The 17,162-nt window shown below is 62.2% G+C and overlaps 3 protein-coding genes across 3 annotated transcripts; all 3 read right to left on the bottom strand.

The window, feature by feature from the left end:
- Positions 1 to 9: 9 nt before the first annotated feature.
- CHLRE_08g362600v5 (uncharacterized protein) lies at positions 10 to 5,879 on the bottom strand. Its single transcript, XM_001695965.2, has 16 exons — positions 5,610 to 5,879; positions 5,366 to 5,431; positions 4,750 to 4,894; positions 4,336 to 4,511; positions 4,022 to 4,102; positions 3,771 to 3,818; positions 3,545 to 3,591; positions 3,154 to 3,419; positions 2,926 to 2,993; positions 2,647 to 2,707; positions 2,429 to 2,459; positions 2,121 to 2,233; positions 1,483 to 1,868; positions 1,179 to 1,311; positions 868 to 947; positions 10 to 653 (listed from the first exon to the last, which is right to left on the bottom strand). The coding sequence occupies exons 1-16, from the start codon at positions 5,766 to 5,768 to the stop codon at positions 555 to 557; spliced, it is 1,959 nt and encodes a 652-aa protein (XP_001696017.2). The 5' UTR covers positions 5,769 to 5,879; the 3' UTR covers positions 10 to 554.
- A 54-nt stretch (positions 5,880 to 5,933) lies between these two features.
- CHLRE_08g362550v5 (uncharacterized protein) lies at positions 5,934 to 9,099 on the bottom strand. The gene is made up of 7 exons (XM_001695964.2): positions 8,832 to 9,099; positions 8,678 to 8,743; positions 8,432 to 8,513; positions 7,858 to 8,259; positions 7,614 to 7,681; positions 7,247 to 7,409; positions 5,934 to 6,965 (listed from the first exon to the last, which is right to left on the bottom strand). Exons 1-7 carry the CDS (start codon positions 8,861 to 8,863, stop codon positions 6,750 to 6,752), a joined length of 1,029 nt encoding a protein of 342 aa, XP_001696016.1. The 5' UTR covers positions 8,864 to 9,099; the 3' UTR covers positions 5,934 to 6,749.
- A 101-nt stretch (positions 9,100 to 9,200) lies between these two features.
- On the bottom strand, positions 9,201 to 16,889 carry CHLRE_08g362500v5 (uncharacterized protein). The gene is made up of 19 exons (XM_001695963.2): positions 16,564 to 16,889; positions 16,121 to 16,462; positions 15,886 to 15,957; positions 15,520 to 15,710; positions 15,171 to 15,328; positions 14,694 to 14,998; positions 14,440 to 14,506; positions 14,187 to 14,325; positions 13,831 to 14,051; positions 13,404 to 13,707; positions 12,759 to 13,242; positions 12,447 to 12,596; positions 12,110 to 12,223; positions 11,675 to 11,912; positions 11,195 to 11,511; positions 10,784 to 10,939; positions 10,459 to 10,545; positions 10,103 to 10,314; positions 9,201 to 9,928 (listed from the first exon to the last, which is right to left on the bottom strand). Exons 2-19 carry the CDS (start codon positions 16,397 to 16,399, stop codon positions 9,547 to 9,549), a joined length of 3,876 nt encoding a protein of 1,291 aa, XP_001696015.2. The 5' UTR covers positions 16,400 to 16,462; positions 16,564 to 16,889; the 3' UTR covers positions 9,201 to 9,546.
- Between the last annotated feature and the right edge of the window lie 273 nt (positions 16,890 to 17,162).

Raw genomic sequence — 17,162 nt, 5'->3', positions numbered from 1 at the left:
CGACGCGTCCGATCTAGAAATTACTGAATTGGGATTGGAGTGCTGCTTCAATGCTCACACGACCCCAGCCAGTCCATGCTGCCCTGCCTGCACATACTATCATACGGTACGTACCCACACGCGCACCGTAATCTTATGTGCTAGCACTCTCATCCAGACAAATTGTTTCGAGCGCCCAACAGCACTCCAAGCCAATAACCTTGGACCTGATGTGCTCATCTTCCAAGCAGGATTAGAGATCCCTCAAGTGTGGGGGAAACCATTTGTTCCACAAGTACGGTATGTATATGAACAAGCCCGTTGCCTTTTGTGTTGTCCGACCCACGTCCTCGAATCCACACACAAATTGACAACCACCAGTCCCCAGTGTTTTCGGGTTCGAGAGTCATAATACCGGAATGCCTAGAATGCCAGACGAGTTGAATGACACCGTACCGACGTATGGCGAGTGCCTACAGGTGCCTATCTATGTACGCAGTATGTGCGGTTGGCATGCATACGTGTGATGACGAGTGCGTGTGTGCGCGCCACCTGTTGCCTTATGTACGTACAGTCTAACATCCGGCGACTTTGCCACTCTTGAGAATGCAGTGCGCGATGGGGGCCTGGCTGACCATGGTGATGTCCGAGGGAGTCTGGGAGTACATGTAGCACTGCGTGGCAGGCGGTTGCAGGATGAAGCGTGCAAGTAGAGTTGATGAGGCGAAGTTGAGAGCTTAAGTGGCAGCGGCCGCCAGTGCCGGCCGGGCGGGACCCGCATATTGTGGATGCGGACGGATCGGCGTATGCATGCATCTGGACACAGCGCCTAGCTTCCAACCACACATGCAACTAGTGAGTCTAAATCTGATAGATGCTGCAACTCACCCATTTGGTGGCTGCATTCCATGTCCAAGCACGGCAGGGGCCCTGTGCCTGGTTGCCGTTGAAGCCCGAGGCAGGTATGCCTGCACGAGTAGTAGGCAAGTGAGCCGGCGCATGCGATTGAGCGGCCACGTGATTGGTACGTACCATACACGTGCGCTCGCACATATTGCACGCTCACAAGGCATGCACAAGGGCAGGTCACACGCATGCATAAACCAGGCTAGGTGCCCCTCTCTGTGGTTGCAGGTAGCCACTGACCACGTACAGTATGTTACCCACGCATGGCACGCACACGCCACCCGTGCACGCACCTTGGGATGCGCTGAGGCACAGGTCAGAGCAAGCAGTCATGTTGGCGACACACAGTCCGTTGGCGGAGCTGCTGTAAGGCTCCAAGTTGTCAACCCCGATGTTGATGTTCCAGTTGCTCTTGACTGCTTTGGCCTGCGGACCATGCGAGGGTGAGTACACTTCAGAGGCAGCTGGGCCAGCAATCAATGGCTACCGTATCCGGGGAGCCCACGCACGCGCTTGGAGCATCAGTGAATGCACATGCGTGACGCGCACGTACGACACACGTACGACACAATTCATGATACACAATGCCCGACGCACCTCTCCCGACGTGGCCGAGTTGTCGCTGGTGCATACGTAGGCCGGCCCGACAAACGCCAGCATGCCACGGCGGCCACGGCTTGATCCCTCAGCAGCCAGCTCCCCAGCCTCCATCGCACCACTATCGCTACCAGCCACCGGCTCCTCATCATCGGTCGCCAGGGCACCGCGCAGCCTCCGGCCGGTCGAATCGATGCCCGTGACAATGGTCCTCCTGTAAATGAGCCGGCAGCCCTTGCCACTGCTCGTGATCTCTGTGTAGTTGGTGGCGTTCTTGAGGCTGATGAAGCGCCAGGCCAAACACATTGTGTCTGCCACACACGCCTTGGCACAGTCCAGGAACACCTCGGCTTTGAAGGGGGCAACTGGAAGCTTCTCAAAGCCATCTGCAAGACGTTCGAATGCACGAAAGTAAGCACAAGTACACAGTCATCGATGCATACCGTATTAGCAACCAGCAACATCAGGAACTATGGCATGCTTGCAGGGAGCATGCATGCCGGGCTTGCAGGGAGCATGCGTGCACCGCCACGATCAGCTGCTGTCCAACCACGTGTTATTAACTACCGCGTCTCTTAATCCCGCTTGGTCCTTGCTGCAGAACCACAACCCTTAGAAGCTCGCACGCACTCTCTCACTTGATGTTGAGGAGCACTTTGTGAAGGGCTTGTGCACGGTGTTGCGCATGCAGCTGGCGTCCACCTTCTGAGCCACCAGCGTGTACGGCAGCGTCTTGGGGGTGCTGCAGTACCTGTGAAGCGTGAAAGTTAGGGCATGGCATGGCATAGGTTGCATTGGTTGCAAAAGAGAGCATGGCATGACAATGAGCGTGTGAGTTAGCCGGGGGCGGGTGGGTTGGAGGAAACAGAGCGAGCGAGCGTGCTTCCGGGGGCATGCACGCAATGGTAAGACCCTCCGCAGCTTCATCGGACCGGTATGTACTCACGTCGGCAGTTCGTACTTCTTGGTGAGCGTGGCTGTGGCAGTGCATTAGGAAGGTCGGCCATGTCATGATTGATGCGGGTGCAAGCAAGAAAGGTGAGGTTTATGGTTTGGCTGCCCATTATCATGCGCACATCCTATCTAGACGCACGTGCCACTTCCATGCATGCAGTGTTGCCCTGCGTGCCGTGCGCGCACAATCCACACTACTAGGGTACTCACACACAGCGTCAGCAACCACATCGAACGGGAAGATCGAGCTGTTGTCGGTTTGGTTGCGCCTCTGCACGCACGCAGCAGCATTGGATGCAGGCATGTGTGTGCTGATTTGCATGCATGCATGCGTGGTTAGGGGGCTACGTGTCGGCACAGCCCAGCAGGAAAGTGCACGAGCAACACGACGTGCCGCATGCACGCGCCCCAACCACCTCGCCTCAGATGAGACCGATCGAATGGCACGCACATCGCCTCGCTGCCTGTCTAAGCAGCGGCACGACTCACCCAGTGGTTGGTCATGACGCTGACGGACAGGCCCTTGTCAGGCATCACCCACTGCTCGGAGTACCAGCCTGAAATGCAGGAGCAAACGAAGAGCGAGTTCATGCTTATTACCCCAGCAGCAGAAGCCTGTGTCTTGCTTTTACTAGAGCAAGGACAACGTGAGTATCGCCCGCGGGCAAGTAAGGCGGCGCGGTCAGCACTCTGACCACGCACGCACCACGCACGCACCTCCGATCGCGCCATTGTGCAGTGAGGCCGACGGCCCGGCCCAGGAGTTGCCGCCGCGGTAAAAGCCGGCTCCATAGGATGCCATGCCGCCGACGGCATGGAGCACCGCAAAACTGTTCGAGCTGAGGCAGGGGTAGATGCAGCCGATGCTAAAGCAGGGGCAGCTGGCGGGGGCGCCACCGGGCATGCGGCCGCGCGTGTGCCACGCCACCCAGTACGCGTGGTCCTTTGCGGTCATGTGCAAGTCTCCCGCAGGCGCCTTCCCACTGTGTGCAGGTGGAAAACGAAAGCAGGAATACTTTTGCTGATGGCGCCCCCCACGAGCAAAATGTCATGTGAACAGCCCTCACCAATGCCTTGTTCGTGGCCCAGGTAAGCAAATTCAACTCACGCAATGGTGTTCCCGAAAACGGCGCTGTAGTCAAGATTGTTCTTGTACTGCGAGGGCAATCCACTTGTCAAGCCCCAACTAATGCCTTGTGCATGCATGCACAGATTGCAGCATGGCAAGGTGCTAAGGCCCACTTGGCCAAATGCAAGCAAGCTGCTGCGAGTGCAGCCACACCGCTGATGCAAACGGCTCTAAGCGCGCGATGACGTCACGGCGGGGCCCTCACCTTTGCCATGTGACCGTACGCGCCCTGGTTCTGGTTGTTGACGCCGATCTGAGGTGGATGGGAAAAGCGTGCATAGAGAATGAGAGTAACCGTGCGGGCATGCCAGCCCCGTCCCGCCTAATGACAGGTAGGAGTAGTGCAGGCGCCACCCACTTGCTTTCTATACTCCGCCGTCGCAATCGGTAAGCAATCGGCGCATGACTATCATAGCCCGCACGCACACACGCATGCACGCAATCAAGAGAGCTCACCGGGCCCAGAGCGGCGGAGGTCAAACCCATGGGTATCAGTAGCATGTTTTTGAGCTTGGTTTCCCACGTCGAGTTCGTCACCTGCAGGTAGGGCGGGCGGGGAAGACCAATTATTAAGCCCGGCTGCTGGCGAGGCACCCGTGGGAGGCACCCGTGGGAGGCACCTACCCCACCTCGCCTAACTCAGGCATCAAAATGCATCATCCCACATCTGCTGTGTGCTGGGTGCCGGGCGTGCGCGTGTAGATGGCAAGTAGGGCCCACGCCCCCGGGCGGTAAGTTGCTGTCCGTACTATCCGTACCGGTACACTTACAATCTCTATGACGTGCCCCATCAGGATGTAGCCGGCATTGGAGTAAAGGGCAGTTCCATTACCCACAGCATTGGCTGGTGTGCTCTTGAGCAGCTCCTTTGCATACTGCGCCCGCTGACCGCGTGGGTCGCTGTTGGCCACCGTAATCTTGCTGTCATCAATTTCGCGCGGAAACCCTGCCGTGCATCAGGCAGTGGCATGGGTGAGCACCAGGCAAATAATGAAGGGAGCGAGTAAGCCCTGAGGTAAGCCACGCTGGCTATGAATCGTGTGCGGGCTTGACACCAGCAGGCCGTCAGGGTGCAGCCCACGTTGGTGTCCGCCCATCTCCTGAGTGCTTGCCTAAAGTACACCAGCGGCAGGGTACCCGTGAAAGGAAGCACGGGCGCGGAATGACGATCACATACCACGCACCTCCTTGCATGTTGAATACGTTGAGTAGCGTGGCATCCCGATAAGCCGTGGTGATGACCCACTTGTCCAGGGGGAAGACCTCCTTGAGTTTGGTACTCCACATCAGCCGCTTCGCCGGGCTGCCATACGTGGTGTTCTTCTCAATCTGCAGTAGTGTCGCAACACAGGACAGCAAGTGTGCGGCCAAAGTGATAAGGTATGGGGCAAAGATGCCCTGCAAAGCCCGTACAGTATCCCGTACGAGAGTGGGTAGGGCAAAAATAGCGGGACGCGGTGAGGAAAGGAACATACATGGTACACGGCAACAGCTACGAGCACTTGCCCGACCGTGTATGGGGGGTTGGTTTGAGTTCGAAGGTTCTGAAGTCACCGAGTTTACGGAGGCGGGGTGAAATTGGGTGGGCATGGTCGTCGCGCAGGCCCTTCAGGGTGGGTGCCCAAGTGCCACCAGCCTCACCAGCATCGCCGCCGTTAAGTTCCAATCAAGTTCAAGCAAGAGCAGCGGGTGGTGATGAGAAGCATGGTCCCGAGTATGATGGCTAGAGTCCCTGCCCACAAATCCCACAAGGCGGGTCAGGGCGCCAGAGTCACAGCAGTGTGGTTTGCGGTTACTCACCAGCATTGCCATCATGGTGGCTGTAAAGCTCTTGGTGCAGGAGCCGATGCGACCCTTGTCGTCGTCCTATAAATGGAATGGGGCGAGGTGGCGCAGGATGTCAAGGTTCCAACTCCGCCGCCAAAAAACTGGGTGCGGTGCGCGTGCGTGGCCAGTTCCGCGACTTTCCGCGGCGGTTGGCGGGCAGTTTCAGTGACCGGTCGAGCACCCGGTTCAGAGGCCTTCGCCCTCATGCTTGACCCACCAGCATTACAATACTGTTGGGCCAGTTGCGGAAGCCGAATCCGCCGAAGGCCGCGGTGTAGCTCCATGGCGACGCCGGGTACTCGCTGGTTGGGATTTTTACATCGATACGCTTGACTGCCGCCAAAAGTCCCACAACCGGGAAATTAGGATAGTTCATAGCTACTAATCCCAATGTTGTTGTGAGGTCTTCGACCTTGTTGGGAGGGCAGACTGTGGAGCTGACGGCCGCGTCGCTGCATAGAAGCAGCGCGGCGAGCAATGATAGTAAGAGTAGCATTTGAAGGCCAGGAGCGTGTCACTCGGCGGCCTTAGAGCGGCAATACAAGCAGCGCAAAGCAACAAAGCACAGGACGCTTAGCCGAAGCAGTAAGATATAAGACTACGCTGTGCCCAACCTTTATATAGGCAACGGTTTAAGGCATTATGTGCATGCACGTTCTGACTTCCTGCAGGGTGTGACTCGGCTGCTCGATTGCAAGCAAGACTCGAGTGGTCGAGCAAGGCAGTTGTCGGTACCTCCGCAACCCGCAACTAACATGCATTCACAATCTGCTCAAAATGGCGTACAGTGCTCGGCGTTTCAACCGGCGCCGCAGTGTTGAAGCGCGGACATTATTCTTCAACTTCCACACTCGAGTTGAACAGCAGTCAACCGCCACAACGGTTAAGCCACGTCTTACCCGACAAGCGGCCGGGGCCAGCAGCTGTGAACCCATCCTGTCGCCCATGCAGTAACCCCACGGCATGGAAGTTATGAGTCATATGACGCCTACCCGTTGCAACCATCCCCAATACCGTACTGGATGTAGGGCAAGCGCAACATACCGTAATCACACACAGCTCCTTCCATCAACGGGCCAGGGGCCAACATCAACCGACAGCTTTCACTTGACGTCTAAGATCATCACTGTACGCGACCAGAGTAAATAGCCACGGCCCACTCCTAGCACAAGGCGCAAGCACCGGTGCTGTAGGCACCTGTGATCTTCGGTTTGTCCCTCAACACCTCAACAGTGCCACTCGCGAATGCTGGCTAGCAGAAGCCTGCTCAAGCCCGCCTCCTTACCGGCCCCCGCTCCTCTCTTTCTCCTCACTTGGCGCACCCCCCCCTCTCCCCAGCCCCCGCAGCTCCGCGCCCTCACCGCCCATGCCCCAGCGCCGCCGCCACGGCCTCGCGCGACCAGACCGGCATCAGGTCGTCTGGTACCATGCGGTGGTGCTCCGCCGCCTGGCGCTTGAGGTCCACCATGTGGAAGGCCTCGCGCGCCGCCACGTAGGCGTCCACGAACGCCTCCAGGCTGCTGATGGATCCAGACTGGAACCGCTCAAGCAGCTCATCGCTGGCAGCGTCCGACTGCGCGTTTGGGGGGCATAAAGCTCATTCAATGTAGTCGAAGCGGGTCATGGTTGTCGGAACGGGTCTTTCCTGAGGTACCGGTACTGTGACTAAGGCTTTGTTGGAAAGGGACGCCCAATGGTGCAAGGTGAGGGACAAAGGCGACCCCACAACGACGCTCCATGCATGCGGCCATGCCACGTCCAGGATTTGCGCGGTCTGTCAATGCGCTGTCTACTCCGACCCTTTACCCCGCCCCCAACTCAGCCGCCCGCCCGCCCGTTCGCTCGCCCGCCCACCTCGTCCACCTCCTGTCGCAGCCGGGCCAGCAGTGCATCCGGCCCCATTTTGGTGATGATGGCCTTCTGCCTGTTGAACAGGTCCTCAAACAAACTCCGCATGGCCGCGTACTCGCCGCTGCGCACAATCGCCACGTGGCCGCGCGCTTCGTCGATGGACCGACTGCGCGCCGTCAGATTCACAGGGGAGAGGTTGCGGTCAGGTTCGGTCGCGGCAGCAGAAAGGACGGTCACTAATAGCAAGGCTTCTGCCTATCGCGGTTCGCCCTGCCCTGACCGCTCGCTGCGCCGTCTTGAATCTTTTGCCGGCTCGCTGCCACCCTCCATAAGAACTTGACTATTCCTCCTAGCCTGAGCTTCCACCCACCTGAGCGACAGGTTGGCCGTCGCCAGCTGCTTGTTCTGACGCCGCACGTCCTCCAGCGCGCGGGCGGCCTGATGGATGGGTCAGGAGTAGAGATAGGGGGTGAGAGCAGCGCCTAGGTCGAGTGAGCGCATGACCGCCATTGCCTGCCAACAACACATGTCCCATTTGTTAACACGCCCTAGAGCATGCTTTCATCCCAGCTCCGCCAATGCCTCCTCTCCCACCCACTGCTTAAGCCACCCACCGGCGTCTCCTGCAGCCACTGCGCCGCCGCCTTCCGCAGCGCCTCCTCATCACACAGCAGCGCCTCCAGCTGCGACGTCGACAGCGACTCCAGGAAGCCCTCCGGGTCTGTAGGCCCTGCGCCGCCTCCTCCAGCCCCTCCCGCGCCACCTCCTGCCCCAGGGCCCGGCTGCCAGGCGTTACCGCCCGCTGCTGCCGAAGCAGCCGCCGCCGCCGCTGCTGCTGAGGGGTCGGAGGCGTTCAGCAGCGCCATGGCCTCACGCACGACTGCCACCAGGTCGGCGGGCAGGCGGCGGGAGGTGGTGCCAGAGCCCCACTGGTCGGCGGCACGCAGGTGCACGCGGCCGGTCGTGTCCACTGCTGGGTGCTGGAGCGGCACAACCACACACAGGACTGGGTGGTCCTGCGGAGTGCGGTAAAGCAGGGCAGGGCGGGGGACGAGGGCGAATGGGGCTCGCAGTCAAGGATAACGAATCTAGAGCGGGAACCATGGCACACGGCAGCACTTCATTGTCGTAAACGGAAGTGGACATGCTAGGAGAACATCGCGAAAGCTTAAAAGAGGCTTTGCCTACCTGGGGAAAGTGCGAAGGCAGGCTCACGCGTAGAGCGGTGGGCCGGCCATTGGGCAGTTGGAAGGGCAAGTCAATCACCGAGCTGCAAGGAAATAGTCATGGGGGGGGGGAGAGTAAATATCATTGTTGCGGCTGGGCAGGGAGGGTTGCACAGAGGCAGCACTGCGCTTGGGCAGATTGGGTTCCCAGATGGCTCGTGCACCTGCAACCGGCCTTCTGCGCCCCCACCCTCCGAGCAAGCCTCACCCCTCAGCATTGACAAGCTGGGCAGCAGGAAAAGCCCGAGTGAGTTCATCGGCGTAGTCTCGCCGCCTGTGAGCCGAGTAAAGGGCACCGGGACGGGGTGGGGATGCAGGTGCGGGAAGGTGCCGACCCTGCACACGCGCCAAACTGCCCGCACCTGGGCGGGCCTGCCCCGGCGACGCCAAGCATTGAAGAAAATCCTCGGCAGCTGTAGTTGCGCGCAGATATCGCCTGGGGTCGCTGGCTCTACTCCCAAGCCCTTAGCCAAAGCAAATTGCAAGATGCTGACTCCTAAAAATAGGAACAACGGTAAATTGTACAGCAGCAATCTGAGGCTTGGGTCTAAAGCGTCGAGCGAAGTCGCAACACACAAGCAGAATTTGACCAGCACGGAAGGTGAATACAGTATTGATATTACGCGATTTTGCTTCCGTTTAGTGCAGTGCGAAAAGCAAATCAGGTGAAACAAGCAAACTCAATTCCAGAACCATGCAACTTTTGAAGCTCTGAGCCCAGGCGACCGAGCCAAGCCTTCTGTTTACATAGATGACGGCTTGACATAGGCAGGAGCTTGTTCGGCCTGCCGCTTGCGTCTGCAGCTTGGAGCAGCTGGGATGGCAGAGGATTCGGTCGTGTACGGTTATGTGCTGCTGAAGGTCGGCTACTCCATCTGGTAGCTCCCATTACAGTGCCAGCTGCAGGCCCATGTCCGCATGGCTGGGGACAGCAGCTAGCAAAGCAAAAAGAATCGGGACCCCATCAATACGACCAAATGCTGCAGATAGCAGCAGCATGTTGCTGTGGAACTAAATCAGCACTCTCGCTTCACCCAGCGGCCTGCGCCTGGCGTGCATGGCAACCAGCACACGCTGCTACCGTGCCTCCCCCTGTGACAGCCGCACCAGCCGCGCCGCCACCTTATCGTTATCCTTCAGCACTTGCATCTTCTCCGCGGCCTTGGCCGCCGCGGCCCGGCTGGAGCGCCGCTCTCCAGCAGGCGCAGCAGCAGAGGTCTGAGACGAAGAGGGCTTCGCAGCAGCGGCGCCGCGGGCCTTGCTGCCCGCCGCGGCTTCCGCAGCCTTGCCACGCTTGCGCACCACATCCACCGCGTCGCCGTCGTCACTGCTGTCGTCGCCCGCGCTGGCCGCGTCACCGCCCTCATCGCCATCGTCCTCGTCCTCCTCATCGTCATCCTCGCGGACGGGGCGCAGGTCGTTTCGCCGGGTCCGACCGCCGGTGGCCGCGGCCTTGGACCTGTCGCGACAAAGACGTGGCCAAGCATATGAGTTGGTATGCATCAAATCTTCAGCCGTTGTGACGGCCGTGTACGAGTGCCGCAGTGATATGGTGACCCAGCAGCCAGGACCTGCACCCATCCCTGCTTCTGCAACTGCACCCAGAGCCCCAGACGCAACCTTCGGACCCCACCTGGTAGCACGGGTGGCACGGCCTGTGGCGGCAGTGCTGGTAGACTTGGTAGCCCGGCTGCCGCTGCCGCCCCCACTCCGGCGAGAGGAGCCGGCGGGCTGCTGCGCCTGGTCGCCGCCGCTTCCGCTGGTCAGGTCCCATGTCTCGTCCGCCTCCACCTCGGCCGTCACCTGCGCCTGGCTGGGCAGCACCGCCAGCCGGGCCAGCAGCGCCTGTGCGGAGCATGAAAAACGTACGATACGATTCGCACAAGTGTGCGGTGGTTCACAGTTAAAAGGTATCGGTAGACACTGCAACAACAGGTCGCGTAAGAGTTCGCAGGCCCGCCTGGGCACCGCGCAGGCTCTACCGCTCACCTCCAGCAGCGGCGCGGCGTCCTCCTCCGTCAGTGCCGCCGACCCCGCCCGCTCCTGCCGCGTGTTCTCCACGTCCTCCACCAGGTCCTGTACCGCACAGTATACAGCGTACGGCACGAAACACACGGTGTGTGGTGGTGCGGCACAGCAGTACGGGAGGTGAAATGGTACCGGCGACATGCTTAACGTGTACGTTCTGTCGTCAGCTGCATCGCACTGGTCAAGCCCTATGCCCCCAGAGACTGCTCGTGCCCGTCCCCACACTGACCGCGCCGCGCTTGCATCACCATCCACGCCCCTTCCCGCAGCCGCCGCCCGCTCTCACCCTGAGCTTTCTCAGCGCCGCTTCGGTCACCACCTTGTCGGGCCGCAGCTCCGTCTCCGCGAATCGCACCGCGCGGCGACCCAGGAAGCCCAGTGCTGCCAGGTCGTCACCGCCCACAGCCATCAGCACCGGCGCCGGCAGCAGCAGTGAAGGCAGCTGTGTTAGAACAGAGGATGGGCAGGATGAGGGGAAGGGGGACAGGAGGGGGCATTGGGATTTGGAATCAGCCCAGGTTGAGCTGCTGCCGGCAATGCTGCTGGAGGTTACATGACCGGCAAGGTACCGTACTAAATGCGGCGCATGTGCTGTATGGCAACGCGAGCTGGGCGGCGTTGTTCGCTGACTGCAACACCACATGCGAGTGTCGGTGGGTATGCCGACTAACACATCCTACCTCCTGCCAGCACCCACCTTGCACAGCTCCTCCGTGTAGGCCTGCGCCGCCTTGTCGCCGTGTGTGTCCAGCGGGCTGCGCCGCCGCCTGCTGGTGCCCGCCCGCTTGCTGCCGCCACCGCCCTGAGAAGCATCCGCCTCGCTGCCCGCCCCCGCCGCCTCGTCCCGCTCAATGGCCACCAGCGCCAGCTCTTCCAGCACCATCTTGCCCAGCTGGGCCGCGGCAGCCGCCACCTCCGCCAGCCGCTGCTGCCGCTGCGAATGCTGGTGCGGCTGCTGCCGCACGCCGCCATCCGGCCGGCTGCCCACGTCGTCATCCTCAGCCTCGTTCTCATCTGTGCGCGCAGTGGCACACAGCCCAGATTCGTACAGTCACAAGAACAGCAGAAACTTGTCGTACCCATTTTCAGTAAAGCACAAAATGAGCGCCACGACGGACAAAGCACTCGAGTACCGCATAAGCCCCGTACGCCCGTCTTAGGCAACCACGTTTCTAACCCTCTGCATCCTCGTCTATGTCCGGTAGCTGAGCCGCCGCTGCGTCAGCCGCCGCCGCGCTGGCCGCCCCCAGCTCGCGCGCCATGCCCTCCATCAGCTCGGGCGCCGCACACTTGGCTGTGGCGGCAGCGCCCGGCGGCGGCGGCAGCGCCATGGCGCAGCGCGCGGCGGGCAGGAACGCCGCCGCCAGAAGCTGCCGGTAGGCGGCGCCGCCGGCGTTGGGCTGCGCGGCCAGCTCCTGTAGGTGCGGAGGTGCAGATGTGGGGCGGCAGTTGTAGAGGGATAGTCGCGGCTTGGAGCCAAGTGCAAATGGCAACATGAGTGGGTTATGCACACGCATCAAGGGCTCCGAAGAACGATGTCAAAATTGCTCATCATCAAGCAGGCAGGCAGGCACGCAGGCAGGCATGCAGGCAGGCATCCGGCGTCGCTCACCCTCACGCTGCCCAGCGCCATGTGCACGACTGCCAGCAGCTGCGGCTGCTGCTCCAGCGCAGGGCTCACACGCGCCAACTGCAGCCGCACCAGGAGCAGCTCAGCCAGCTCGGCCTGCACAGGGCAGGAGAGGCTTAAGACGCGGCCGGGCGTCGTCGACGAGCTCGAATACCACGCCCGAACCAGACGCCCGTACACGCGTTAATGCTGCCCAAGCCTGCGGCTGCGCATCGGCCCGCATGCACACAGCCGGGGCTGTCCCCGCACATGCGCTAAGCCCCCGCCCTTCCTCCCCGCTCCGTCCACCCGCAACCCGCCCGCCAGCCGACCGCCTCACCGCCGTGGCGCTGAAGCCGGCGCCGCGGGCCTGGTGCTGGCGGCTGTAGGCGGCCAGGCGCTGCTGGCTACCCCACTGCGCCGCCAGCCGCGCGCAGCCCAGCAGCGCGTCCGCCGCTGGGCCAGCCGCCTCTGCGTAGTCATCATAACCCTGCGCATGGCCAGGAGAAGGATTGAGAGAGCCGGAAGGCGACAATGGACAAGCAGGAACGGGTACTTGCTCCGGGCGTGTGCTAGGTTGGTGTGCGTAAGAAAGAGGTCAAATGCGTCAGTGGCAGCAAGGGGCCTCAGGCCGCGTGCTGCACCGCCGCACCTGCAGCTTGCGCACCAACCCCTCCGTGAGCTGCAGCAGTATCTGCACCACGCCCACGGCCGCCTGGGGAGGTGGCACCGCTGGCTGTGCACCCTCCTCCGTCGGTGCCATAGCAGTAGCAGCGCCGCCGTCGACTCCGTCCACCGCCATCACGCCCACCGCCGCCATGCGCTCCGTCACCGCCGCCACCTGCGCCGCGCCCGCCGCTGCCGCCACCGCCCGCCGCAGCGCGGCCGTTACCACTGGCTCACCCCACAGTAGCGACAGGTCCACCAGGCCCTGCACGGCAGCGCGGCGCGGCAGCTGCTGCCACTCTGCCTCCTTGCGGCTCTGGGCTGCCGAGGCGCCGCCGCTGCTGTTGCGGCTGTCGCGGGCGCCGGGCAGGGGCAGCAGCGGCGCCATGACGGACAGGGCGGCGGGCAGCGCGCGCTCCAGGCCGCCGTCGCGCAGCGCCAGCACCACGTGGCAGCGCACCGCGGCCGCCCTGACAGAGCGTGGGGAAGGAGGCTCAAGAGGTGCCGCAATAGGTTAGGTATACACATAGGCAAGGTATACATAGGTCTGCTGCTGAGCTGGTGCGGGCAGCCCCCTGACGGGACCACAGCCGCAAGATGTGTCCTGCCACAGACAGCAAGGCCAACTCACCGCACTGCGGGCGACGCATGGCGTCCGGCGTGCCCTGCCAGCTTCCGCACCGCCTGCTCCAAGCTGATACGCCGCTCCACCTCCTCCTCCTCCTCCTCCTCCTCCTCCTCCTCGCCCTGATCGCCATCGCCATCACCAGGGCCGCCGCCGGCCTGGTCGGTGCCAGCCGCCGCTTCGTTGCCTGTGCCGGCAGCGTAGATGCCGGGAGGCAGCGGCGCCGAGGCAGCGGGCGACACGCTGGCACCGGCACGCACCATGAGCAGTCGCAGGTAGCCCAGCACTTGGAGCATGGCGCCCTCGGGAGCTGCGGCAGGAAGGGACTGGGTCAACATAGGGCTGGAAGGCGGTGGTTGCTGCCGCCTTTCGCTTTGAGCCCGCTGATCCTATCCACATTACCCCAGCTTCAGTTGAGGACGCAGCCTCTCACCTTCCGTGTCTGCGGTCTCCTGGTTCACGCTCAGCTGCTCCGCCAGGCTCAGGATCAGCGGCAGGCAGGCCTCCACCAGGGCGCCGCCGCCGCTGCCACCGCCGCCCAGCACCGCCGTCGCCAGCGTCAGCACGGCGTCCTCCCAGTGGCCACCCCCACCGCAGCCCAGAGGTGGCAGGCGGCCGTTGCCGCTGCCGTTGCTGCCAGAGGTCTCATCCGCCCTGTTGACACGGAAACGCTTATCAGTGTAAGTTTTATCAACACATGTGCGATATCGCCCTCGTGACGGCCATGAGATCGCAGCAAGTGACAGGTGGTAGATGCTGGTACCCCATGTGTAGCACGCCCGGACGCACATCATGCTTACTGCCGGCGCCGCAATCAGCTGCTGCAGCACCTCCACCGCCACGGCCCGGCTGGCGGCATCCACCCAGTTAAAGGCGGGCAGGGCCGACAGCTGCAGCAGCACAGACGCCACGTAGCGGTGTGCCGGGCCTGTGCAAACCGCAAGAGTGTGCCGCGTGAGCTGCGTGTACGCAACACTAGCGGTGACTCCTCGTGTGTTCACCGGAAGCCATCCCGCCCCATCTTGTCGCGCACCCAACCCACCAGCCTGGGCGACGCGCAGGCACAGCTGAGCCATGTCAGCGGCGGAGGGCAAGAAGGCGTCCAGAGCCTGTGGCACAAGGGTTAACGGTGCGAGGTGCGGGCAGTGACGGGCCGAGGTGGGGTGCATAGCCCGCATCGGCCGCAGCAAGACCGCAACCCCGTACCCAGCCCGTGCCCGCTCGCACAGTGCAAGGTCAGTACACAAGCCCGTGAGCAGCCGGCCCCCTCCCCAGCCTCATTCGCCCTGCACCCACCGCCTCCGCCTGCGCGCCGGCGCTGGCCTCCGCCTGTGCCGCGCTGGCCGCCATGCGGGTGGCCGCCGCCTGGCCGCTGCTGCGCACCAGCTGGTCCACCTGCCGGCACGCGTGCAGCCACACGTACGCCCGGGCCGGGGTCAAGGCCGCCGGGATGGCCGAGGCAGCAGCAGCGGGGACAGCTGCGGCGGCCAGGGCGCGCGGGCTGGCGCCGGGGTCAGCGGCATCGGCTGCGGCCTGCAGCCAGGCCTGCGGCTGCCAGTGCTGTAGCTGCGCCAGCTGGTCCAGCACAAGGTCGCACAGCTCTGCACCGGCAGCAAAGGAACAGGCGAGTGAAACGCGAGACAAGGCTCAAAGAGTCGTGCTCCCCCTTGCACCGCCACCTTACGCCCTGGCCCAACTCCCCTCGACCTGACCCTGCCCCACACTGCTGCCATCTGCAATCCCCAGCCCATCATCCATCCTGAGCATACGTACCTGGGCTCTCCTGCGGCCCCAGTGCCGCCACCAGCCGAGTCACGTCGCCGGCAGCGTCCTCGACGAACCATTTGCCAAGCAGCTCCTGTGCAGCCTTGCGCACCTCCAGCCGGCCCTCCTGCAGCCCTGTCCACAGCAACTCCCGGCGCATCTGCGGGCTGCGGGCACACGGCAACACAGGCATGCAAGAGGGCATGATTAACGGCGCGGTCAGAAGGGCGAACCCTTGGGAGAACCACACCGCAGTGCTGCACCACTGCTCCACTGACAGCTGGCACCGCAGCAACTGGCGCTCTCCTAGTGCCACCCCGCCCTCTCATCCCAAGCACCAGCGCCTCGCGCCCCGCACCTGGCGGCAACGCGTCCACTTCCGACTTGCCCCTCATCCTCCTCCGGCGAGGCCAGCGCCAGGTCCTGCCGCAGCCGCAGGTACAGCTGCTGCCCCACCAGTGCCGTGTCGTCACCGCCGCCGCGCGCCAGCAGCAGGGGTAGGCTGCTGCCATCGAGGGGCAGGCGCGACACAACGGCGGCGCGGACCTCCTGTACGGTTTGGAAACGATGAGGGCGAGGGCGGGGTTCAGGGACTGGTTGTGCGGGAGTGCGGGCGTTGGTGTGTGTGTGGGGGGGGGGGAGGGGTGCTTAAAGTCCGTCTGCAAGGAGCGGCAGCTCGTGAAAGAGGAGGATGCCCGTTGCGCTGTCCTGACGCGCAACGCACCTTGTTGGTCTCGACCTCCAGCAGGTCTATGATGGCCTTGAAGGGAGCGTGCTCCGCCACCGGCACATCCTCCTGTCGCGGCATACGGTGAAGGACAAACTTACGGCCTGCCCAGATAGCTACAATATAGGCCCACACAACCCGGAGCCAGCATGCAGCTGCAGCACTGCACACAACGGCTGATTTTCGCCAGGTGAGCAACGGAGCACCAGGCTCTGGCAAACCAGTGCCGTACCTGAATAGTCACCAGCTTGCACAGGGCCACCACTGCCAGCTCCCGGGCTTTGGCGTCTTTGTCGTTCAGATGCTCCTGCAAGTGCTTGACAGCGGTCTTTGCGGACTCCTCATCCAGCTCCACATCGCCCGGCAGGCCGCGCAGGACTGCCAGGATAAGCTCCATGCAGCGAATACGGTTGTGGGCCGCCGGCAGGCGCAGGCTGCCGGCCAGCCTCTGCAGCAGCTGGCTGACTACTTCAACTGCCCTGCCAGCGACCTGCGCAGGCGCTCGCGGCATCTCCGCGACGACGTGCCGAAGTAAGTTTGGCAATGCGCGGGCGACGTCACTGCCGACTAGGGGCTGCAAGCAATTACCAGTGGTAAAGGCAGAGGTTTGCAGTCAGCCTGGCTTGAGCTAATGCAATGTAGTATCTCATCTGCTTCATTGCGAGGATCCCTCACGTTTGCAAAGGTCACGAAGGCCAGGAGGAGCTTCTCCAGCTGTCGTGCTGCTGCTGGAGCTTGGCGAATTCCTTCCCATATCTGTAAAACATCGTTCCTACCAAACTCAAAGGCATGTTGGAGGTGCTCAAAGACTCTTTGCACTTTGTCCGCCATTTCGTCGCGGCTGAGCGAACAAGACAGGGTAAAATTGATATTTGTCACTTCATATCAATATACAATATGAGGTGTAGACGGAGTGCGGAAATCGCTTCTGCGCGGAAGTGGACAGCTTTGGATCCTGGACGTGACCGCTCAGATTCTTGCAGGCGCACTGCTGCAATGATGGACTAACTGTTATAAGCAATTTGAGTACATGAATGCATTGCGCATGACAAGGAAGTTGGTCCCTCCTCTCCTCCCTGCGTCCCTGCGCCCTCCCTGCAGCGCCCTTGCAGCCGTCCCTCATTTGGCGCTCGCTCTCCTGCCGGCAAAACGGCAGCGGCTGGTGCGACACCGGTAGCGTGTGTAAAAGCAGTCTTGTGTGCGGGTTCGGTCGGTGCGGGCCGGTGCAGTAGGGTTTGACCTTGCTCAGGGCTGGATCCAGCCCCAGTGCCGGC

The sequence above is a fragment of the Chlamydomonas reinhardtii genome, chromosome 8, assembly GCF_000002595.2.
Source record: "Chlamydomonas reinhardtii strain CC-503 cw92 mt+ chromosome 8, whole genome shotgun sequence".
Classification (NCBI taxonomy): domain Eukaryota; kingdom Viridiplantae; phylum Chlorophyta; class Chlorophyceae; order Chlamydomonadales; family Chlamydomonadaceae; genus Chlamydomonas; species Chlamydomonas reinhardtii.
Note: the sequence above shows the minus strand (reverse complement) of the source record. Positions and strands in the feature narration are given on the sequence as shown.

Bases quoted from the DNA above. Each gene is read 5' to 3' on its own strand.
- CHLRE_08g362600v5 (XM_001695965.2), bottom strand. From the start codon at position 5,768: ATGAACTATCCTAATTTCCCGGTTGTGGGACTTTTGGCGGCAGTCAAG. The intron at 3,420-3,544 runs GTGAGTTGAATT...ACCTGCACACAG, and splicing joins GTTTTCGGGAACACCATTGC to TGGGAAGGCGCCTGCGGGAG. The intron at 2,234-2,428 runs GTGAGTACATAC...CACGCTTCACAG, and splicing joins AAGAAGTACGAACTGCCGAC to GTACTGCAGCACCCCCAAGA.
- CHLRE_08g362550v5 (XM_001695964.2), bottom strand. From the start codon at position 8,863: ATGCTTGGCGTCGCCGGGGCAGGCCCGCCCAG. The intron at 7,682-7,857 runs GTGGGTGGCTTA...CCCATCCATCAG, and splicing joins AGTGGCTGCAGGAGACGCCG to GCCGCCCGCGCGCTGGAGGA. The intron at 7,410-7,613 runs GTGGGTGGAAGC...GACGGCGCGCAG, and splicing joins ACGGCCAACCTGTCGCTCAG to TCGGTCCATCGACGAAGCGC.
- CHLRE_08g362500v5 (XM_001695963.2), bottom strand. From the start codon at position 16,399: ATGCCGCGAGCGCCTGCGCAGGTCGCTGGCAGGGCAGTTGAAGTAGTC. The intron at 15,711-15,885 runs GTGCGTTGCGCG...CAAACCGTACAG, and splicing joins TGGAGGTCGAGACCAACAAG to GAGGTCCGCGCCGCCGTTGT. The intron at 10,940-11,194 runs GTGGGTGCTGGC...GTTCTAACACAG, and splicing joins ACACGGAGGAGCTGTGCAAG to CTGCCTTCACTGCTGCTGCC.